General features: G+C 33.0%; 5 protein-coding genes across 5 annotated transcripts in view; 1 reads left to right on the plus strand and 4 right to left on the minus strand.

The window, feature by feature from the left end:
• The first annotated feature begins 1,737 nt into the window (after positions 1-1,737).
• On the plus strand, positions 1,738-3,176 carry LOC149093278 (uncharacterized). The gene is made up of 2 exons (XM_089269534.1): positions 1,738-2,735; positions 2,893-3,176. The coding sequence occupies exons 1-2, from the start codon at positions 1,833-1,835 to the stop codon at positions 3,046-3,048; spliced, it is 1,059 nt and encodes a 352-aa protein (XP_089125660.1). The 5' UTR covers positions 1,738-1,832; the 3' UTR covers positions 3,049-3,176.
• Positions 3,177-4,066: 890 nt separating this feature from the next.
• On the minus strand, positions 4,067-6,504 carry LOC107371733 (cytochrome P450 1A1). The gene has a single exon (XM_015939884.3). The coding sequence runs from the start codon at positions 5,790-5,792 to the stop codon at positions 4,278-4,280; it is 1,515 nt and encodes a 504-aa protein (XP_015795370.2). The 5' UTR covers positions 5,793-6,504; the 3' UTR covers positions 4,067-4,277.
• Positions 6,505-6,726: 222 nt separating this feature from the next.
• On the minus strand, positions 6,727-8,015 carry LOC107371734 (cytochrome P450 2J2-like). The gene is made up of 2 exons (XM_089269311.1): positions 7,823-8,015; positions 6,727-7,718 (listed from the first exon to the last, which is right to left on the minus strand). Exons 1-2 carry the CDS (start codon positions 8,013-8,015, stop codon positions 6,727-6,729), a joined length of 1,185 nt encoding a protein of 394 aa, XP_089125437.1.
• Positions 8,016-9,000: 985 nt separating this feature from the next.
• On the minus strand, positions 9,001-11,819 carry Xpd (general transcription and DNA repair factor IIH helicase subunit Xpd). Its single transcript, XM_015939903.3, has 2 exons — positions 9,686-11,819; positions 9,001-9,599 (listed from the first exon to the last, which is right to left on the minus strand). Exons 1-2 carry the CDS (start codon positions 11,729-11,731, stop codon positions 9,366-9,368), a joined length of 2,280 nt encoding a protein of 759 aa, XP_015795389.1. The 5' UTR covers positions 11,732-11,819; the 3' UTR covers positions 9,001-9,365.
• Positions 11,820-14,821: 3,002 nt separating this feature from the next.
• Positions 14,822-25,185, minus strand: part of dve (SATB1_N and homeodomain domain-containing protein dve) — a 36,427-nt gene continuing 26,063 nt past the window's right edge. The window contains exons 4-6 of the mRNA XM_025161860.2: positions 20,536-20,728; positions 16,733-19,360; positions 14,822-15,984 (exon numbers count right to left, since the gene is read on the minus strand). Coding sequence (XP_025017628.2) covers positions 17,184-19,360; positions 20,536-20,728 — 2,370 coding nt within the window. The 3' untranslated portion in view covers positions 14,822-15,984; positions 16,733-17,183. The remainder of the gene's footprint in view (positions 15,985-16,732; positions 19,361-20,535; positions 20,729-25,185) is intronic.

The raw sequence follows: 25,185 nt of genomic DNA on the forward strand, positions 1-25,185 counted from the left end.
ATGAGAACGATCTTTAAAATGGTTAAGCCAACATCGCCCCTCTTGATTCGAGTGAAGAAGAATCGCATCTGAAATTGACAGAAACGAAGGAAAATGTAATGGAAAACGTTTTACAAATGTCTTTGAATCTCACCTCATTTTGCATCTCAATAGACTCTACTTTGTATGAGAGTGAATAAACCTGGTTAAAGGCTTCATTTGCAAGTCGGTTTATGTTAGCAATACTGAATGTAAGAAGAACCAATACAAAGACTTCTCGAACAATCAACATGAGATGGAGGTGACTATATTCATAGATTATGAGTACCAAATTGAACTGAAATGATCCAATGCAAGTAAGATAGTAAACAGGTAAAACCCAGAATAATAATGAATCCAGTTTTCTCGTCTTTTTAATGGCAACATCATATAATTGGCGAATCCTTTGCATCTCTTCAAAGTTCAATGAGGAATCGGACATTTTTAAAGATTCAATTTGATCTTCTACCATTTTGAAGCATATTTGAGTATGCAGACAACATTCGATGAGGAATTGAATGATTATGTAGTGAGTCATGTAGATTATTGTTCGAAAAAGATTCCAAAATACTTGAATAATAAGTCGATAATATGATTGTGATTGACGATAGATTTGAATAGCGTCGTAAGCCCCATAAGTGATATAAAGAGTGAATATGAATGGATAACCGATTGTAATGAGTGTGTGATTCTTGGCAATAAATTTACGAATGGAATCGTTTGATGTGTAAGTACCAATCTCTCTGTCGAAATAGTTAATGAATTTTCTGTATGATTTTCGCTTGAAAATCAAATAAATGCAAATCGCCAAGTAAGTAGTGGCATAAAAGACGTGCCATGATGAGGCAAAGCCTCTGTGGATATTGAAATCTTGCATCGTTACAAAAACAGTCACAGTAAAGGATAATAGAAACAGCAATAATATCGTTTTATTGTTGGTTTTGAGTGCCTTCGCAAATAGTCCGCTTGGTTGGTGATAACCATCAGATTGTATTTCAAGATAGTTTAAAGTTAGGTTTTAACTTTAGTCGATTGAGTTGATTAGATTAATAAGAAGCTGATCTGGTTAAGTTAAAAGCTGATTTTACTCTGAAAGTGTTACTTTACTATTTGACAGTCTATCGAATGTTGGACTCAATTTATCACATTTTTCATCAACACAATTTAATAGTTTTGTCGATAAAATTTTCAGTTTTTAGGCCGCAATTTAATTCTTTATAAGTCTCATGCTGGTTAGTTTGTGCATCGATAAACATGGACAATATTTTTATTTTTACATTTTCTTTGAATTTTAAAATGATTTATTATATATTGTATAAATTATTTATTATTTAACATTTACGATGATTGATAACTTAATTACTGAGAGAATAATCTAGATTAAAATGAAAACAGGTTTTGGTTGGTTTTAGTTACGATCAAGAAAGTATTGTAATATAATTTGAAAACAATCCCAGCAAGACTTTATGCGAGCAGAAATGACGATCTTTTGTGCGATGTAACTCAAAATAGATGATCGTAATGTTCATCCATTTCGCTATAACTCATTGTTAAAAAAGTCATTTCCACAGAAATAAATGTTCTATTTAATTTCTTGAATTGATTGATCGGAATTGTAATTTCCAACGATATAGTCTGCTTATTAATTTCAGCCAGATATCTGGTTTGTCAACGGTTTTTCAAAACATATTATAATCAATGAAGGAATCAATACTGGCTTATTTGTACTCATTTCATTTTATATAAAATCATTCTGATATTTTACCTTTGAAAGAAAAGTTTAAATCGCTTAATTTCTGAGTTGAGTTGAAAATATGGATAAAATGGATTCAAATGAAACAAATAGAAATATGTTTGAAATATGTAAACCAACTGGAATACTTGCTAAGGGACTTTATTCTGGACGTAAAGCCATCTTTCTGTTTCTTGGGCTCATCCTTTATATCGATGGATTGGTTTGGGCGACGGGACTTTGGATTCAAATGGGAGCGGTAAATGTCACAATTTATACGATGACCCAAATGGCCTGTGGAACCTTCATACTCCTTGTCTACTGGCACCGAAACAAATATATTGAATGCTTCAATCACTTCGAAACCAATGCTCAAATCAATACATTATGTCCGACTGTTGCTTGCTATTTGAAAAAACATCGATTTATCATCACGGCTGCAACTTCATTGAGCTTTGCAACTTATTTCGGTGCAGGTTGCTTCCATAAATTTCAAACTTTGGACAATTTATCAGATTCTTATGAGCAAATTTTCGTTCTTGGAATCAGGCTAATTGGTCTCGCAGGTTACTTTGCTTGTCTCTGTTTCTTCATTGAAACTTGCCTTTACATCCAGAGCTGTTTCTTGCAAGTTGAGACCCAGATACAGATATTGAGCGACTCAAACAGGGCATTAACATTGGACGAGATTCGGCGAGTCCGTCGGTTGTACTGCATTGCTATTGAAAATACAGAAAAGATCAATTCTCTTTCGATGCCTGTCATAGCCTTCTATTTCGCGATCAGTATCATTGAATCTCATTTCACTTTCATTTACACGAGTGCAAGTCCAAACTTCTACGTTCCGTTACTGTGTTGCGCAGAGCTTTGTACGTTTGCTCTGGCCATTTATCACATGATTTATATCAATCATCTTGCAACCAGAATTTACGAACAAGTTTATTCTTTCTCATTGAAAACAGATTCACTGATTGTAAGCAAAGAGGTAATTCAACGTTCTGTTTATCTAATCCTTTAACCTGATTTATTAATAGTTTCAGCGTTAAATGCTACTCTGAGATTCTCCATCAGTTATTGTAATTAGCAGAATCCCAAAAGTCTATTATTAATCTAAATTTTCTTATTTCCTTTATTTCAATTAGATACAAATATTTCTAACCCGAATAGCGCTCGCAAACGTTGGCTTGACTTTCTTGGACATCTTTGTTATCACACCGACTTGCGCTACTTCACTGGCCACGATATCACTGACTATTGCTTTAGCGACACCAACACTGGCCAAATATATCAAGTCTTAATGTTTAACTTCAATGTTTCTATCCTTTAATTGTGCAAAAATATTGAGAAAATACATTTACATAATTATCAATCACGAAGATTTAACTCTATTTATAAGGATTTTGAGCACAATTAGAAATCGATAATTCACTCAGAAATTTCTAAATTTCCATTTCTTTATACATTAGTTAGCATCATTTTCTCAGCGAAATCAGTATTCATTACTTTCTGGAAACTACTTTTTCAATACACAAATCATCAATAAATTGTTACTCTAATCGTCACTTGTTGATATTGAATGCAACTCAATAGATGGCGCCCATGAAAGTTTTATTAAAGTCATACAAGTGTAAATGAGTTACAAGTTAAATGTAAGTGTGATCGCACCAATTGTTTGAGTGTTAGATTAATGTAATACAAAATTTAACATTGAAATTAAAGTTAAATCCATATTTCAGGAATGAATATTTATTTATATTGGGAATAAAATGGATACAAAGAAGCATCAAGATTACTCGACCAATCAAGGTGTCAATTGTTAACTAATAATGTGTGTATATGAATATTTCACCTCTGGATACGTAATCAGAATGGAATCAGATATTTTTGGATACAGTCACCTACCAGATACTGCACCTACCAGATAATGCACATAAATTTTTCAATGGCCCCTAATATGGGGGGGCTATATTTACTTTTGAATTCAGTCGAATTTCGATTCGATTTACTTAATTATCAATTAGTTTAATTCAATTTTCTTTCGTGAAATTTTAATCCAAAAACTCTGAAAATCAATTTAAAAAAACATTTTTGCCTAAATTTGATCTATTAAGGAAGATTGAAAATCATGAATTAAACTGATCGACGAATAGTGTAAATAAGCTATTTTGCGAGTGGTGCAGTATCTGGTAGGTGACTGTATTTTCTTAATGCAAGATTTTCTTTCTCTTTATTTATTTCTTTCTCAATGAATACTCACAAAATGACTAGACAGTGATTTACATTTTAATTTATGTAAAAAATTCAAGTGCAATAATGTTATGAGTCTCCATGCTTTATTTATTAGAGACTTCTATCTCTTGGCCTTTAACTTGCCTTCAAACAGAAATAAATAATACACAGTTTATGGTCCACAATTGTAATGTTACAGCAATTTTTGAGACCATTTACCCAAAATTTTGGTGAACAAAAAATCGAATGTTGAATGTCTTATTGTTACCATTATATTGGACCGGTGACTTTATTAATCTCATATTTTGGTAAAGATTAAAGGTGGAATTGATTTTGGACGTCTGATTGAATCATAGTCGGCTTCAAACGATAATGTTGATCCAGGTTCACATTCAATCTTGTATTTTTGAACAATACTGACTAGATATAGGAATATTTCAACATTGGCAAAACCCTCTCCAGGACAGTTTCTTTCACCTCCACTGAATGGAGTCAAGAATGGAGGCTTTACAGATTTGGCTCCGTGATCGACCAAAAATCGAGTAGGATCAAATTCATATGGTTTTATCCAAAGAAAGGTATCATGATTAATGGTCCAGAAATTGACAATGACAGTGGAATCTTTAGGTACATTGAAATTGCCAATTTTTAAATCACGAGTAGCAACACGGAATAAATTAACTGGAACAAGCGAAGCGATTCGATGGACTTCAAAGATGAAAGACATTGTGCTTGGCATCTTAACTCTATCTGAATATTCTGGTAATCTTTCAAAGCCAATTACACTCGCAATTTCCCCTCGTATCTTTTCATAATAATCAGGATTCTGGATCAGGTAAAGAATAGCCCATACAAGTGTTGTCGAGACTGTTTCGCTTCCTGCTTGGTATAAGGAAACGATGTTTGCTCGTAAAGTTTCATCATCAAAAGGTACATTGCCAGATGAATCCTTTCGATTCTTTTGCTCCTGTAAATAACCATGAATATAATCGTCAAAGTCTGTTGTTTGCTTCTTTTTATGTTGATCAATCTCATTCTGCAAGTACTTTGGAAGAGCTTTTGTTTTCTCATGATAATTAACAGGTGCTTCTTTTTTTAGAATCGGCTTCATAAACAATCTTTCAATCCTTGGACGCAATCCTGATGAAAAAGCACCAAACTGAGAGCCAGTGTGTGAAGAAACCATCAATGTATCAATAAGCGTCTGTTTCACAGGATCATCATCCTCAAATCCATGGCCAAGCAACAAGAAAGATATAGTGTTAGTAGCTGATGATAAAAAGGTTTTGTATAAATTTTTAACTGGACCTTTTCCCAGTTTAGGCAAGAATTGTTGAATCTCAGTTTTTATTTTATCATCGAAAGATGATCTGACTTGATCAAGATCATGAAGAACATGGAATGATAATCGTCTATGATCTCGCCAATGTGCACCAGATGATTGGATAAAAGATACTCCATGTTTATTGTTACCAAAACCTATTGGCCGAGCCAGCAAATCATCATTTTTAAACACCTCTTTAGCATGATTCCAATCATTTACAACAATAACCGTATCTTTACCCATACTTAAACTATAAACTGGTCCATATTTTTTGGCTAAACGGTCAAGATCTTCATATTCATTGTTTTTCTGCAATAAAGGCAGGTAGCCTACAAAAGGTAATCCCCAAGGTCCAGGTGGAAGGCTGCGGACACGTTTAATTTTTGGCAGTAAATAACTAACAAACCAGAATAAGATGAGTCCAATTGATGCATTAAACAAGAGTTGATATGAGCCAAGATTATCCACTAACCATGATGTCAAAAACATTTTCACAATGGGTTCAGATGAACATTTAACAAGAAACACAAAAATTGAAAATGAATCAAGCACCAAGTAAAAGGTTTATTGTAAAACAGATTGGAAAGTATAAATATTAATGGTTGTTTTCAGTCAACTTTGAACAGTTAGGAGATATAATGAACTAATCTATTTATAAATAGACATAAACAAATCAGTGTGATTATATAAAGATAATTTACATTAATCCAATCATTAAGGTAATGTAAGTAATATGTTCAATAGTTGTAAATACAAGAAAAATAAAAGCTATGTGAGTGGATAAATGATGCGCATAAAATAATCTATTATATTTCTTCAAAGGCTTGAAATTTCTAGTGAGTTGGATGTTACCTGGATTTTTAGATATTTACTCAGCTATTAGATTCTTCAGTCATGATAAACTTTCTATTTTTATTTTTAAGGTGACTTTAAGATGATTCTGGTACTTACAGATTCTGGTCAAACTAGAAACAGTTTACAAGCCATCATTGAAGTGTAAGTTGATTTACTATTCCATCTAATTAGCTGAGTCAAATGACTGGTTTATTTATTGCCTACTACCATGAGTTCATGATTTCTCTTCAATAAAATAAACAAAAAGCAGCATTACACTTTCCGCGTTAGAAAATTATTAGTTTATTATAGAGATTTGTGATCATGCAATTATTATCATGCTTTATAACACATAATGCTTTAATTTTACTCGGAACAGAAGCAGCATTTGAGTGTTTCCCTTACCATCAAAAGTGATCTCATTGGATGAATCGATTTATTCAATAAAAATATTCAATTCATTCCACAATTTTTATTGTCTATCATTGATAACGAGATATCACATTAAACCAGATTTAAGATGTTAAACTATTCTCATTCAACACCCATTTGCAGTCTTTTATGCTAAAGAATCATTCTAATATGAAACTTAAGTTTTTTCTGATATTTTGGTAAAGATTAACGGTGGAATCGATTTTGGTTTTCTAGTTGCTTTAAAATCAGTTTCAAGCGATAGTGTTGATCCAGGTTCACATTCAATCTTGTATCTTTGAACAATACTAACAAGATATAAAAATATTTCAATATTGGCAAAACCCTCTCCAGGACAACCTCTTTTGCCTTTACTGAATGGATTCAAGAATGGAGGCTTAACTGCTTTGGTTCCATTATCGGTTAAAAATCTACTTGGATCAAATTCATCTGGTTTTATGTACAAAGAAGGGTCATGATTAATGGTCCAGAAGTTGACAATGACAATGGTACCTTTAGGTACATTGAAATTGCCAATTTTTAGATCACAAGTAGCAGCGCGAAATAAATTTACTCCGCGAATCGAAGCAGTTCGATGGACTTCATAGATGAAAGACATTGTCATTGGCATCTGGTTTCTATCTGAATAGTCTGGTGGTCTTTCAAAGCCAATTACATCTGAGATTTCAGCTCGTATTTTCTCGTAATATTCAGGATACTTGACCAGATAAAGAATAGCCCATGTAAGTGTCGTCGAGACTGTTTCGCTTCCTGCTTGGTAAACAGAAACCATATTTGCTTGTAAGGTTTTGTCATCGAAAGGCACATTACCATTCAAATCATTATTTTTCCGCTTCTTTTGCTCCTCTAAATAACCATCAATATAATCGTCAAACTCTTTTGATTGCTTCTTATTATGTTGATCAATCTCATTTTGCATGTACTTTGAAAGAGCTTTTAATTTTTCTTGATAGCCAACAGGCGCTTCAATTTTAAGATCCGTCGGCTTCATGAGCAATCTGTTAATCTTTCGGGGTAAGCTCGATGTGAAAATACCAAATTGAGATCCCATTTGTGCAGCTATCATCAAAGAATCAATAAGCGTCTGTTTCACAGGATCATCATCTTCAAATCCATGACCAAGCAACAAGAAAGATACAGTGTTTGTAGCTGTCGTTAAAAAGGTTTTGTATAAATTTTAACTGGACCTTTTCCCAGTTTAGGCAAGAATTTTTCAGTTTCTTCGATAATTTTATCATCGAAAGATGAATTACCATGACCAAGATCACGAAGAAGATGTACTGTTTTTTGTCTATGAACCCGCCATGATTCACCAGACATTACAATGAAGGATACCACAGGGGAACCTGCCACATAAGCTTCTGGTCGAGCAAGTAAATCGTCATTTTTAAGCACTTCTTTAGCATTATCCCAATCATTTACAACAATGACCGTATCTTTACCCATACTTAAACTATAATCTGGTCCATATTTCTTTGCTAATCGGTCAAGATCTTTATATTCATTATTTTTCTCCAAAAATGGCAGGTAGCCAACAGAGGGCAATCCTCATGGTCCAGGTGGTAAGGTGAGTAAACGCTTGATTGTTGGTATCAAATAAGTTACACACCAGAATGCGATGAGTCCAGTTGATATGTTATAAATAAGTTGAGATGAAATGAAATCGTTTGAAAGCAATGAGAGCAAAAACATTTCGATTAATGACTCGAAAAAATTAGCTGTGAATAAAGTAGTGAACAATTGATGAACTATAAAAGCTTTTAAACATTACTTAAACCTATTCTACTCGATGCTAGGAGATGAAATGAACCTCATTCAAATGAACCAAACTCATTTTATATATGTTCAACTTATTCAGATAATCTCATTGAGATAATTTCAGTAGCAACAAAATAGTTCAATTGATTATTCAATAGAGTTTTGAGGAGTACTCATTATCACAAATTAATAATATCTCGCCAATAATAATCACATAATCACATTGATGTGGATTGAAAAACGATAGATACTGAAATGAGTACATGATGATAAAACTAAATTACATATACGAAATACAATATTTTTTTTATCAACAGTTTTCGATTTAAAGATTCTGATTGGCTTTTTGGTCAGTTAAATAACCAGATTTATACTAAACTGATTTATCAAATGTTTTTTTTAATTGCATAACAGAAAATGAACTCATTTAACAAAAAAACCGTCGCTGTCTAACAATAGATATAATTACTTCGGTTATACTTTGTTTTCTAGAACTGACTCTCAACATATTAACAGATAGTTAAAATATTGACGAGAGGAACGAGTTTCATTTATAAATGTCATTTCACGTTATTTCAAATATTTTTACTATTCGAGGCTGGAAGCGGAGTCTGAGTCTGCTTTACATTCTTGAGTTATGATAGGAAATAGGCATAAAAGATAAAACCCCCTGTACATGACTAATACGCTGCACTCTTTTCAATGTGACTGTGCATTATAATTTGTATAAAATGGTATAAAACGAAAGTTTTCAATTTTACAAAATGAATTCAAAATACAGAGATATTATATATTAGAATGAGTTCGTAAAAAAAATAATAAATAATACAGTCAGAGTAGCTACAACATGAAAAACAAAAGTAAACAACCAATATTTGAGCGTAATAAACGAAAGAGAAGAAGTATATTATCATTGTACATTCTGTGATTCTTCTCTCAATATCCTCATTATTTCTCACTTGCAAAGATGAAAATAGTAAAAATAGTGAAGTAACAGAAGGCGAATTTGGTATCTGATCATTAATCTGGTATTAACATTTAAGACGCAACTTTATCTATTACGTTTTTCCTGATTTCTTCATCTTGAAGTTGTTCGTAAGTTAAAAGTGAAATTCCAAGTTGATCCTCACGAGTAAATGGTTGGGCCATTTGACGTAGAAACCTTTTTGCAAGTTGAACTCCTTCTTCAATACTTAAATTACATAAAGAATCTTTCAGGTGTTCTTGGATCCATTTTGGTAACTTTCCTCTTTTGTCGTATCTTGCAAATCTCTGTAAAAAAATTAACATAAAACAATGTTATATTTTCATCTAGTCACTCACAATAAGGTTTAAATTATCATTCAATATACTCTTACCTTATCTGCAAAGCACATAATACCATAATCTGTTTTACCACGCAGAGCACGACCAACACATTGAGCAGCATGTCTCATGGCATCAAAAGTTAGGAAATCATTCTCTCGAATTTGATAGTTATCTCGTAGATATTCAAGACGAGCTTTCAATATTCTGGATTGAGTATACACGTAAGGGATTCCAAACATAATGACACATCGTCCTAAATGATGATCGAAATCGACACCTTCAGAAACTTTACCACGAGCAACAGAAAGTAAAACGGCTCCACGTCCATTTTCACAAGCTTTCACATAGTTGTAGAGAGCAAGACTAGTTTCAGCGGCATCGGTTGTTTCGATAAAGAGCAATTTCTTTCTCAACAATGAGTCAATAATACCTTGCTCATACCATGATGCAACCACAGTTTCCAAGTAAGCATAACTGGGGAAAAAGGCCACTAATCCATCGGGTACAACACCAGCCATTTCAACAAGAAGAATACCAAAGTTACGAATCACAGCAATATCATTACGAGATTCAAATTTAGAAGACATTGAGACTTGGTCATTTCCTTTGGCTACAATCATAGGGAAAATGCATTGTCGAGCTAACGTCATTGTTAAAGAGGTTGTAATTACTGGACGAAAGTCTAATATTTTCGGATACATGTCCAATGGTGAAAGAGTACCAGAAGTAATGATGACTGTTTGGAAACGATTAAAAACAGGTTTAATAGCGAGAGACGCATCCATGCAGCTAAAATGTAAAATTGGATTAGAAATTGTTGGTGTACGATCATCAAATGGTTCGATGATCAAACTGAATCCTTTTGTATAAGTTGCTATCAAAGTTGCAAAATTACAGATAGTAACTAGAGGTGAAAAGTCAGTTATCTCAGTAATTTCCAGAGTTTTTATCAGCGATCTTAATCTTTCGCTACAAAATTTTAAAGGTTTCCTCTCAATGAAAACTTTTTGAGAAATGTCTCGTAAGAATCCAGCTGGACTTTCTTGTATCACATGCTGAGTCCTTAATCTTGTCTTAATATATTCCAAAAGTCTTTTGAGAAAGTTGACAAAATGTTCTGCTGTACGGATGTTTCCCGGAATGGCTTCTTGTAATATATCATCAGGAAGAGTGGGATTGGCTAAAATTTGCTCATTTTCACGGGCAATGTTTGCTTCTCTCAGCCCTTGGACTAATCGATTGTATTCGTTTTTTAACCTTTCTTCGTCAGCTTCCCGGATACCTTGAATTGTTGAAGCGAGTGCATTTATATTAGCTTGTCCCCGATCTATAGTTCGCTTGGTAATGGTCACCGACATTGATTCAATACAGACGTTATCTATATTGTGAGCTTCGTCAAAAACTACAATTGAGTTGCGAGACATTTCTTTAGAGACTAAGTCAGCAATCTTTGGGTCTAAAAGATAGTAGTAGCTGTAAACAATAACATTTGCATAAGACATCGCATAACGTGCCATAAAATACGGACAATATCCTTTATCTTTACCAAATTCCTTAAGATCATCAATAGAGTAAACACCAGAGGGTAAAGGAGCTTCTCTTCCGATTGTGTCAAATTTTTCAAAAAAATTACATGCTTCAACTTCTGGATCACTTTTGGCCATCTCACGTTTATGACTTGCAGTTAAAGCATAACATTTACCATCTACAACTTTACCATCACGTTCTTTGCTAACCGTTGGGTGAATACATAAATTTTTCCGACTGGTTAAACATAAACCAACAAATAAATCATTTGCTTTACCATATTTTTCATAATATTTTCGCAATCGCTTCAATTCTGCGACACACTTTTCAATTTCGGGAACCGTACGCGAACAGTAGATGAGCTTATTGACATGATATGGATGGGCTCTTTGGTAAGCGATAATCAATGACAATAAAGATGCGGTTTTGCCGGTTCCTGAAGGCATTTCAAGCAATCCATGTCCTTTACTGTCAATAGCTTTTTTCAATTCACACATGTAGGTATACTGTTCCGGATAGATATAGTCATAAGGAAAAAGCACTTCCAGTCCATCAATTTCCAATTTCATGGTGAACCAGTTGCTTTAATAGCGATAAACAAGATAAACAAACAAATAATACAACAACAAGAATTACATGTGATTTTCAATCAACTGATATCGCGCTATGAGCAAAAGAGTAAAAAAATCAAGGTCTACTAAAACTGCAATAGATGGAAGCACCAGTCAAATTGGGTAACTTTCGGTTTCAATAAATTAACAGAAACTGATTAATAAATCATTAAGATTATAAATGAAAGAAAAATCTAGATGAAATCTTCATAAAAGGTGTTATTGATTAAAAATTAGTGAAATACACTTTCAATAACAAGATTTACCTTACCCTTGAAATTTATTTGGACAAAGTGTTTCAAATTTTTGTTAACTGTTTATTAAATTATGAGTTTGATTGCTTTTACGGGTAACCAGCAACAATTTGATCCTAAACCATTAATAGCTGATTCAATTTGCACTAAATTTTCTCACCATAATCTAATTAAACTGTCATGGTTAATTGGTACTCAATACTTGTCAAAACTGTACTTGGGACAAAAAGTGCACCAGAAACCTTTCCTGTAATACCGAGAGAGAAATCAGTTGATGAATCAAAAATTTTCACTGTTTAACGTTATTCGAGCAACCTTGATGGAACAGTTTTCTTGGAATATAAAAAAAAGGTAAAAAAATATCAAATAAATTGATAAAATAGATTAGTTTTATGCTCAAAGTAAATTGAAATTAGCATTTCTTTAAAGGTAAACAGCAAGTGAAAAGAAAAGTAAAGGTAAATTCCCTATTTTTTGTGCAAAAGCATCAAGGCCCAAGGGAAGTTTAACCGATAAACACAACAGTTTAAAGGAGGAGAAATGAAAATCATCTTAATCAATTAATCTGTTATGTAAATCAACAAATTCATCATCATGTTCATCAATTTTGACCAAAGTTATCATCAACCAAGAAACCCAAAACCTTATCGATTACCCTTTCAACAAGATGAATGATTATCGACTTTACATTATTAATAAATGACACAAATCAGTGATTCAAAACAAGGATACATTTACCATATCAAGATGTCATTGAGATATACAGAAATGAAAAAACCAAAGTCAATCAAAGCAACAAACCCAAATAACCCGAAAAAGTATCAAAACAAATAACAAAGTCAGGCCTAAATTTGATCCTCAGCTAATTGTCATTTTCCTCAGCTATAAAGAGTTAAGATGACAGTGAACCTGAGGATACAGATTCTGGGAATGTAATTTTAACGATGTAAAAATGATGATTATGCTGATGATGATATTTAATGTGAAATCACAAATGATGTCCCAAAGTATTCAATCAATGGAATCAAGTTAATCAATTGAAAAAGGCGAATAAACATTTGAATAGTTTTCCAATGACTGTAAAGAGGTGTGACGATGTATCATTTCATCTTTGATCAAGACCATTTGGTTGACAATCCTTTAGTTACTTTTAATCAAATTGAGTTGGCATTTGTTAAAAAAGGATAGTCATGATGATCATCCTCAACCCCATCAACATGAAAAATAGTTAGCTTTTGTTTAAAGCAACACACAAAATGATCATCTTGATCATGTAAAAAGGCCTCATCGATGATGATAATGATGATGATTACAGGTTTTACGTTTCCTTCTTGATCATTTTTACAGCAACACAAACAACAACAAAAAAACAAAATCATGTTCACCTCTTCTTCATCTTCCCAAAATACAGAGGAAAATATAAATCTTAATCCCTGAGGCAATTGAGATTGGCCTGATCAGTGAAAGCTACAAAACACTCGATAACTCCAATTATGATTTAAACGCTTTTACCATTGCCTGTTAATTACATCAAAAGCCTTGCTTAATGTAACTGCAAACTCAAATCTGTTGTAGCAATTGAAAGGATTGTTGTAAATGCTTTGCGCCTTTTTGATAATACTTTCAATATTTTGTTTGTGAAGAAGTGAAAGTTAAAGGCAGCCAAAATAACCATTAAAAGATACCTTGAAGACACAGTTCATCGGACTTGGAAAGAGTTGGATGAAGATGATAATGAACGATGACGATGGACGTTGTTAAATGATAGCGAATTAAAATAATACATGTAAATGTAAATAATGATGTAAGATGTAAAGATGTAAAGATGTTTCAATCCGATCATTACACACTTTACCACTGGCTAGTTTGCTCTCTATTATTAGCTATAAACCCTTGCCATCTTATCCCATTAATATGATTATTATCATTATTGCCTCAACATGCTCAAGGGTTAAATCATCTATTAGACTATGTAATAACCCAAAAAGGCTTGAGAGACACACAGAAGCAAAGATTCCGAATAAGGTGTGTTAAGCCAAAATTGAGCCAAAAATGTATCGAGATATTAAGTCGCATTAATCTTGATTGCTTTCCATTTTTACTCTTTCTTCGCCATATTAATGTCCATTAAATTGTCTTTTGCCTTGTTATGGTGAATATTGAAACCGAGTGAAATGCCATTTTTGGATATTGTCACCTTATCGTTAAATGCTCAACCTTTTACCAGTTTTAAATTTAGATTGTTTTCAAGTCTATCCTATTATTGATTTGTTAATTGCGCAAACTGTAATACAAATTTGTTATATAATAAAAACTGGAAATGTTGCAAAAAGTGCACCGAGATTGATGAAATAAACACATTGTTGTGAGCTTTTTTTCTTGAAGGGAAAGTTATTTCATTTTTTTATAATCATCATAGAACGCAAGTGAAAAGTTTGGATGATGATGAGGAGGAGGAAGATGATAATGAGAAGAGATTAACACAGATTAGTAAAGGCAATTAAGGAGGAGGAGGAGGAGGAGGAAGAAAAAAAGGAAAATACAAATTGTGATAAATATGAAGGAACGAGAAGCAAAAAATATAAGGAGAAAGTAAATGAATCAATTGATTTTACAGATAGATTTGGATGATTAAAAAACAAGTTGTAGGTCCGTTCAAGTGGTAAAATCAGGACAAGTTGATCAATCATTGGTTTTATCAATAATCCGTTGTAAGTCCATTGATGTGTGTTTCTTGATCGGGAAAAGTGAAGAGGAAAGGAAAGGGTTGAAAAAGGACAATGAAACAAAATAATTAACAATACGAAACAAAAAATCAACCGTCTTTGATTGACATCAGAGATAGTTTCTCTTTCCTAGACTAGTAATATGCATATATTTATAAGGAGGTCAAATTGATGGTGTTGGTCAATTTTTTGGGAACATTTTTTCAGGATTATTGATAGAAAGAAGAAGAAGAAGAAGATTTTGAAGAAATATTACAATACATTTGTTGGGAGGTTCAAGTCGGGAATGATTAAATGGGAATGAATGTTGATTGTTGATAGCCTTAGGATGGTTTCCATTTTGTTATCATCAACAAGTTGATGGATTGTTGTTTAATTGTGATGTGTGTTTTGTGTTTTGTGTGTGTGTGTGTTTGTTTACATGTAAATGTGCATATTGTTGCTTGTCTTGATCTTGCTGTTATCATGTACGTTGGTAGGTGATGTTGCTTCAAATGTTGGATTATGGTTTACAGAAGGGGTTAAAGATTAACATATTTCAAGGTTTGATTATTTAAAATCAGTTAGCATTACAATTTGATAACAATTTGTTAATAAGAAACAAATGAGAGAGAGAGCTTGTGAGAGAGAGAGTGTGTGGATAAATTATGAGAAAGCACAGGTTTTTTGTTTTGTCTGATTGCTATGAGTTCGCACTTGATTATAACAATTCAAAGATAATTAGATATAATAGAGAGCTTCTTTTAGTCAAATATACGATCAATGGACAAATGGATGTTTGAAACAAGGTGAGATGATAAAAGAAGAGAAAGTTATCATCTTTTAAGATGATTTACAATAAATTGATATAAGTTGAAAGGTTGAAATTTATTCGGTGTCTATCAAAGTCTTTGTCTTTTAATGGTTTAATTTTTTTTGGTGGTTCGTGAGGTGATGGTCATGATGAGGTCCAGCGATGAGGATCAATGATGAGGTTTAATCATGTTTAGTTGATTGATAAGTCTTTGCTTGTAAATAGGCTTTCAAATGAGGCTTTGCTTTGCTTGAGATTGACAATCCATTTGATTGTAGCTTTCAAATTTGGTGGGCTTTGACCGTCTTTATACTTGTTTCGGTGGATTGGTTTTGCTTCTTCATTTCATCCTCTTTAATGTCGATTTCATTGTCCACTTTTTACGATTGACCATAAAGTACAAGAAATGAAATATTGGGGAAGACATTTGTCCAGTTTCTAAAAGAATGAAGAAGACAAATTAATTTAGTCAATTAGTCAATAACATTTGATAACTTGTTTTGAAATGCATTAATGAGTGAGAATGTAATTAATAATGATAATAATATGGATGCTAATAATAATTCAATGTTAATGTTGATGTAATTTGCTATTATTGATGTAATAATAATATTATTGGATGTAATTTGAAATGAAAAAACAAGAACAGGTTGAAACACTTCAACAGATTTTTCAGAGTCTTCTGGGGAGTCTCAATAAATCAGTTTAATAATCAACTAGGCGCGACTCTCTTGATTCATGAGAAATCAAGAAGAAGATGATGAGTAGCAGAAAAAAAGGGAATCCTGATGATAATGATGATGTTCATGACTAGATCATCAGGGAAAATCAAGAAAGCTATTCGGAAAAGGGTAAACCCTGAGGGTTGAAATTTTTTCGCTTCTAAAATGTAAACTTAAAGGGGTTTACTAACAATTTAAAGATGATCAAAATAATGACGATTAAGAGAGTAAAAGTGAGATGGAAAATATTCATTTCTTGAAAAACTCGCAATTTTGTTACTATTACTGACAATTTATATCAGATCAATTGAAATAAGTTTCAATTGATGGAAAAAAATTCAAGGCTTAAACTTGAAATTGTTTACAAAATCATTCAATGGTCGAGTCAACAATCAATTAATCCTCTTTACATGAATATCATTTGGTAAACCAGAAAAGGTGTAAAATTGAAGTTTATTACTAACCTTTAATTTCATTTTTTGTCTGTTCATTTCAATCGTAAAATGATTTAGGACCTTCTTGGTTAACAGTTGATAACAATTGTGTCAAATTTTTTGCATTGATTTTACTGGTTAACACCAAACATTGATGGCTTGTTGATTGATCATTGATAAGCAATTTTTTTGGCATTATGTTATGAAAAAGAGAAAACAAAAAAACTGGAAAAAAGCTGATACTTTGCATGATAGTCATGATGATTGGTAATGATTAACATCATGTTTGAAACATGTTTAAAATCAATTGATTATCATGTAAAGATAAAAAGGTAAAGATTGGAATTGATTTTTGAGAAACAAAAAAGTTGATTCCAATTGATAAATTGATTGGAAAGAAAAAGAAAGGAAAAAGGTGAAAACTTTGGTCAACAACAATTAGTTAATAAAAAAACAATGCAATGGTAAAAGTTGATTATGATCAATGGCCAATCAATCGGTCAATGGTTAGTGCTGAAGATGATACAGATGTTGATACTGGTCCAGTTGAGGTTGAAAGGGACAATGAAGAGACACTGCAATTGGATGCAATTGAAGGTGATGATGAGGTTGTCGTTGTGGTGACTGGACCACTGGTTGATGATGATGAAGATGAAGATGAAAGTTGATTATTGTTGGTGTTGGTTGATGTTGAACCAGATTGTACACTAGTTGTCAAGGGCGATGTGTTTGAACTAGAAATGGGTAAATTTTGCCTTTTAGACTTGGCTCGTCTATTCTTGAACCAAAATTGAATATTTTTGGGCTCCAGTTTGGGATATTTCAGTCTATAAGGTGAACTGTTTAGTTCATCCGTGTATGAAACAATCTGAGGATGGTTTGGATGGGTACAAAGGGAAAACCATTGTTCCAATTTGGGTACTTCGGTGGTTGGATCGATAAAGGTGCGAGACCGTCTAATCCTTCGACCTTCTTCAGGAGAATCGGGTTGACCATGGGATCCACTTGAAGCACCATTGTTTAAATTGGAAGAAGAAGATGAATGATGGTGATGTCGATCATGGGAAGATGTAGAGTGATGATTGTGTCGTCCACCAGTTTCACTAATCATACCATTGATTGATTCTGATCCAATGCCGAGGTAATTTGATGTGACTCCACTTAGATTGTGGACATCACCTGAACGACTTGAGATTCCTCCATGATTACCACTCGTTAAACTCAACCCATGTCTAGAGGTTACAACTGGATAATAGTCTCTCTCATCCATATCATCATAATCCTCTTCATCTTCCTCATCCGAGGCTGGTTCATCTTTAACGTTAAAATTAGAGTGACACGATGAGGCCGAGGCTAAGGTGTGAGGCGGTGTTCCTCGAATTAAATCAGACAAAGAGGAAGGACCCGAGATTGGAGAGCCAGGAGGCGATGAATCGGACCGTTGACGTTTCATGGGTCGAACCGAAAGATCAAGGGTTTGTGATATTTGGGAACAATCGTCGTCCATCATCATGTCATCGCCCTCGTAATCATCTTGACCTGCCTCGGAGCCATCATCGTCATACATTTGGCCCATCAGTAGATCTTCATTTCCATTGCTGTCCGCATAAGGTTCATTCCCACTGGTTCCATTTCCACCATTGCCACTGGTTAGACCACTTAGTCCACTGAGACGATCACTCATCAGACCAGGCATTAAACCCAAGCCTCGGCCTGATCTGCCTGAGCCAAGGTTGATACGAGCCTCATAAGGATCACGACAATGAAGATTTGATAGATTGCTAGAGTTGATTAAATTGTTGCTATTGTTATTCACATTGGTTGTGTTGTTATTGCTTAAGGTTGGACTCTGTGAGCCATTTACGAGTTTCAATTCGTGCCTTTTATGCGCTGCTCGAGCATTTTTAAACCAATAGACGACATTATTCACGTCCAACGGTTTACGGCCTCGCCTTGATTCTAATGAATTTAGTTCTTTAACATATTGCTGAATTTGAGCTCGAGATGGATGCTGATTCTCACTAAACCATTTATGCAACTTTGGAAGCTCCATTTCTGGATCAAATGAAGTTCTTATTCGAGTTCGAACATATTGTCCAGGCGCATTCGGTGAGCTTCTATTGATATTGGAATTGCTATTACCATTGTTGGCAGCAGTTGAATTGGAGCTGTTTAAGTTGGTTGTACCAGAAGATGAGATGACGGAAGAAGCTGAACTATCCAATCTTGCACCCGCACCACTTGAACCTCCAGTGACACCTGAATTTGACTCAGATGACCGTCCAGTTGAAAGAAGATGGCTAGATGAGGATGACGATGGTCCCCTGGTGTGATGATGGTGATCATGTGAATGATGTTTAGAGGAATGGTGATGATGATTATCTTTTAAATGATTGGAATGAGATGAAGCACTTGCATTGGAAGCCAAGGAAGCTGCATTCATGTCAAGGTTCAACAATGATTGACAATTGGCTGCTGCAGCAACGGCCGCCGCAGCGGCTGCTGCTGCCGCTGCTGCCCCACGATTGCGAGTCAATGTTTCATTGACTCCTGACCCATCTACAGATCCATTTCCAGAGGCTGTTGAACCAGCCGAGGCAGCAGCAGCATTAACCACTGCTGCAAGTGCTGCTGCGGCTGCTTGTTTTTGCTGTTGATCTGAAAAAGGTTCAAGTAATAGCAACAAAAGGTTATCAAAAGGATGAAGATAAAAATTGATAACACAAAATGGAAAAGTAAACAATTCATTTTACAACAAATCAATGTTTCATGTGATTTATGAATAATTTTTCAATCAAAAAAAAGTGGAAAAGAATGGATAAAATATTTAATTGCAAAAGTGGCCTTCATCATGCAAACAAAATGAGATCAGGTCGAGTGCTCTTTCCAAGTCAATCTCAATATGTAAAATAAAAGTTGAACCAAACAAATAAAGCTTGAAATCAATTGAACAAAATTGGTGGTAAAAGTTGAGAGAAGGCAAAAATCAAGATTCACGGAAAACTTTTCAACAATCAACAATATAATGTAATGATAAAATAATGATATTATTATTGCTAATTCTGTGGGTGGATGAAGTTTGATGAAAACCCCTTGGAGAGAGAGAGAAAGAAAGCTAAACTGTAGAGAAAAAGTTCAATTGAAAATCAAAATCAACAGTGCTTGGTGTAATGTAAGGAGTAAGTCTGAATTGGAACCTGGATAAGCATACTGATTGGTGTTTCACTTTGAAACATCAAAACTATTCAGCTCTTCTTTACCTTGAAGGGTTTCAAGGATGCTCTCGGTAAGTCACGAAATAATACTTTGTTACAGGGTGAGAAGGTGAGGATGAGAGTGAAGAGATGAGGATGGAAGAGAGAGAGAGAGAAAGAAATAGAAGATTTATATTCTTGAGAAAAAAAATTTTTCCATTTTGATTCAGTAAATATTATTGACAGGTAAAAATGTATACACAAATGAAGGAAATGTTGAAAAGCTTTTAAAAAGATAAAGGTAATAATAATGAATAGAAATGATGATAAAGAAGAAACAAGCATCTTAATCAATCCTTCTCTCTCTCTTTTTGCTCACCATAATCATCCTCATCACCATGCGAGCTTTTATTAGTTTTGTTTCCAGAATGATGAGTATATTGGACTTGAAGTTTGCAAAGATGAAGATAAAAGGTTGAAATTGAAGGAGGAGGAGGAGGAAGGTGAAGAGAGAGTCTGGTAAAGGTAACTTTTCTTTATAGTTATAGATTGTTAATTTTGATTTGATTGTTGATCAATGAAAATATAGTTTGCTGGTTGAATCAATTGTAAAACTTTTGATAAACTTGATGGACTTACTTGTAGCTGCCATGACGGCTGCAGCAGCAGCGGCCGCTTGTTGATGGTGAGCTTGAGCTGCAGCCAGAGTTGCCATTTGACGATATTGATTAAACACTTGCTGCATATACCATTGATCAAATTTACCTCGAGTTTCATCGTTAAGCTCAGCTTCCAATCTATTATTGCGTCCCATTAAAGCTGCCAATAAAGTCTAGAAAGTAACAAACAAAACTTGAAATTAGTAAATGATTGACAATGATTAAGTTATTGCAAACAAAAAATGAATGATTTAAACAATGTTTTAAATAAACTTTTGCCAGTCAATGTTGACCATTTTACCTGTAAAAATGTTGAGCAAAAAAAACCTGTTAACTTTGAATACAATGAACAGTTTGTACTAAAGATTTCCAGTGAATCTTAAGACGTTTTACCTTGACTAGATAATTTTACGAGAAATGCTTTTCTGATTTACCTTTAAAAGATAAACTGAGGTCAATGAGGGAAAAATGAGTTTAAACTTATTACACAAGTAAATAGACGGTGAAAAAAACGTTGAATGATAAACGGATTAAAAGATGAGGGAAAGATAATTCCTTGGAGGGATTAACTTGTTAGATAATCTGAGCAGTAAGCCAAGATGTTGAGTGAAGAGCAGCGAAATGAATGTAAATCACGTGAAATTAAAACGTTGTTTTACTTTGATGGTGTTAAGATTGGCTACTAGATCATGATCAAGGTAACAGTTGATTTAACCAAAAAATATGTCAAATTTGGGTTTAGAAAAAGCGATTTAAAGATGAACAAAAAGGCTCAACAACACTCAGACTATCAAGGGAGTTAAAGCTGAAAAATGTGGATTACAAGATTAACAAAATTAATAGCAAGGATATAAAGAGTTATCAAGGAGAAAAATTTGCCTACAATTGTTAACCCAGACTGAGGTACTTTTAGTATCGTTACGATGATTAAGTGTAATAATGATAAATATGTAGAGAGAGAGAGAAAATGTTTCATCTTAGATGAACAGATAATCATTGAAAAGTAAGAATTTTTTTTCTGGTAAAGTTGAGGAAAACATATTGAAAAGATTATGAATGAAAATGGTGAAGGTAATTAGTTGGGGCTGAGGAAGATGAAGAGAGTCATAATAAGACAAAATGAATTGACGTTGGAAAAGGAAAGAGTAAAGAAGATGAAGAATGCATGATTGGATGAGTTTGATCCCTTCTTTCAAATTTTAAATTTGCTTCTATTAATGAGGCAACCCAATAAAAGCAGAGGAAAGGGGAAGATGATGATGATGGTGATGAGAAGGAGCAAAAGATCGGCTTTAAGCGAAGGATTAAAAACCAGCATTTTGCAAGGCAAATACACCCAAAAGTAACTTTTCCTCTTCTTCCAACATCTCACTTCTCCCATCAACTCACTGTTCATCATCATCATCATCTTCATCTTTTATCTTCACCATCATAATCTTAATTCTTTGTCTTTTTTTTCGTCTTACTTTTTTTTCTCCACTTCTTTTTGTCTCAACTTTTTGCCTTTACTTTTGTCTTCAAATGAAAACATATTCAACTCATTTTCGAGGTCTTATTGATTGTCTCACCAATTGCTTCAATTTAAAGAGATGATGATAATGATGAAGATGCAAGATGAGAAAAAAGAAGAAGAAAATAATATATTAAATTCATCAGGCAGGATGATGTTAAATCTGTTTTCCTTACAGTTCTAATTCTTCTCATTATCTTAATCAGAACTTTTTCTCCTATTCCATGTTCACCATTTTCATTTTATCTTCTTCTTTTTTCTTTAGATGAACATTAAATTTTTTTTTCCTTCTCAAAGTTGAACAAAAAACCAAATTCAACTCTAATGAAGGCAAGAAAAACAAAAGTTGAAAACAATTGAAATGAAAATCAAGTTTATCACAACTAGAAATGTTTTGCTTGAAAAGATGATTAGGATTAAGGAGAAAAATTGAATCAAATTAATTATCCAATTCAATCTCTCAACTAATTAGCTTCTAAACTCAGGTTTCGCGAGAATCGTTGAAAAGGCAAACACAAAAGTTTCAAACTTGGTGCCGTTTCCACCCACAAAAGTATCAACATAACAATTGACTGTTAGCAAGTAATTAAAGGCAAGATAAAGTGTTGATTATTAATTGTAAAGAGCGCCTTGGGCAAACATTGAAACTCATCAGAATCATGGCGAAGCGCATCAACTGTTATCATGACCAGCATCATTACCGATAGACTTGCGGTTAATTATCAACTAATTAGCTAATTAACTAATTGATTGACAGCATCATTTTTACAATACTTGGTAACAATCAATAAATTTTGATAAAAAAGACAAATAGAAAAAAAAAGTTCGTAAAAAGATTAACTTTGTAGGGTTGTAAAAAACGAAAAGGCAAGAAAAAAGTTAAATTGCATTCAATAGTTAACAGTTAATTATAATCGATAACAATTGATTGTTAAACTGGCAAAGCGAAAGGTTGATAGAGGAAAATCAATTAACAGTCAATTTATCAATTGAAATTCACACACAGGGAAGAAACGTTCATCATCATAAAATTATTATTAAATTGATGTTAAATTACATTTCCGTTGAAAGTGAATATAAAATGAAAACGTAACATAAATTGTACAAGTTGACTTAATATTATCAACATTTTCATATATGTTTGTCCCATGTTATTATGATATTTAGCGAGTCAAAGTCAACACATAGCTGTTAATAGGGAATGATAAAAATCTTGAAGGATTTTCATTCTTCCTCTGATTAATCAATTAAGAAAGTAAAGACTGAATAAGAGAAAGAAACAAAATGAACCAAGAGGAATAGATGACATGATCTAATCATGTCTACAAGTGATCAATTCGTTAACCTCGTTCTTGTCAAAGAGCAACTTTTCAATGTTCAATCTTCATTTTTTGTCCAATCCTTTTTTCATCATCTTATTGGACAAATTCAATGTAATAAACTACAACAGTAAATAAGCTGAAATGATGATCATCTTGAAGAAAAGGGTTTTTTATTGAAAATTTGGAACACTAGATAAATAATGAAGATGAAGTTTTATATCAACTAATTATGGGATCAAATAAAATATGAAGAAACCTTGAAAAGTAGAGAGAAGATGAAAAAAGAAGATGAAAATTGGTGTTCATCAACGTCATAAAACTCATCTTCTTGTCGCAGAAAAAAAAGTTCATTTTAGATGCTTTAGTTAATACTTTTTTTTTAACATCTTCATCTTCTTCTTCTTCATCTGATACTTCAATTTAACTTGTATAACCCAATGAGCACTGAAAATTGCGCAAAGTCAAATGAAGATGACAAAATGAGACAAAATAAAAAGCGATGATAAAACAAAGTAAAGAAGATGAAAGAACAGAGTAAATGAAAGTTACCCTGTTGGGTGAATATTTGTTTCTACCAATCTGATGATGAAGGGTGAGGTAGAAAAAGATGAGGAAAAGATGAAGAAAAAGGAAAGATGAGGAAGAGTAAAAAAAGCAAACAGAGAAATGAGAGTTTATTAAGAAAAAAACTGAGCATGACATTTGTTTTTTATCTTCTTTTCACTTCTCTTTTTTGTGTTTCTTCAATTTACAGGGTAACACTGAATTTTGAGCAAAATTTCAGGTTACAGTTAAAAGGTTTTCAGCCTGTTTTAAGGCTAATAACATCAACAATGTCCAATTTGTAAGATGGTAAAGCTGATGACAAGAGATGCAATAATAATGATAAAAAGTAATAATATTAATAATAGTTAATAATAATATATTCACAGCATCCGATTTGGTGAAATATGATTTGTGAGTTTTGAGTGAGTTTTGTTTTTGTCTCTTGTTTTTTTTTTCATTTCATGTTACATTGAGAAAAGGAAAAAGGATGAAACATGATGAAAAAGGGTGACGATGGTGAGTAAGAGACAAAAAAAACACAAGTGAATAAACTATCTGTGTATGAATTTTGTTCATCATCATTATCTTATTTCTTCCTCTGTTCTGCTTCATTTATATCAATGTTGATCCTGCTGTTGTATCAATCATGAAGATACATTCCTTCCCATGCAAATTAATTTCCATTTCTTCTGCCAGTCACAAATGCTTTTACTCTTCATCTTGTCATCATCATCTTTTTTCTTTATTTTTAAATATCTTTCTCTTAATAAACAGAGAACAAAAAAAAGACTTTTTTTCATTTCTATTTACATGGCATTTTCACTGCAAATTGAGATGACAAAATTCAACTGTTAAAGTCAAAGGTAAATTGTCATTGTAATCATGAGTCAAAATTCAACATAAACATGAATTAATTATCAGAATATTTTCCTTTGGACATTAAACCGATTATCAATTCTTTATTGATTGATTTGAATTTACTGTCAACTTGGTCAAGGATTGTTTTAAATATCAATATCAAGTGATGAGGATAAAAAATGTAAAGTTAAGGAAACTGTTTTTTTTCAAGCAAAAAAACAGGTCGATAGAAAAATCAATCTGCAAGATGAGATGAGGATGAAAAGATGATTGTTATTGTTATGATGATCAAGGGATGAGAAGGATGAGCGTTAATGAATATAAAAAAAGGCTTTTCTCTTCCATAAGATAAATTAAGAAGATTTTATATTAAAGAATACTAATTAGAAGATGA

This window comes from Tetranychus urticae, chromosome 3 (assembly GCF_039701765.1).
Source record: "Tetranychus urticae isolate SD_2017Ah chromosome 3, NJAU_TeUrti_SD_1.0, whole genome shotgun sequence".
NCBI classification, from domain to species: domain Eukaryota; kingdom Metazoa; phylum Arthropoda; class Arachnida; order Trombidiformes; family Tetranychidae; genus Tetranychus; species Tetranychus urticae.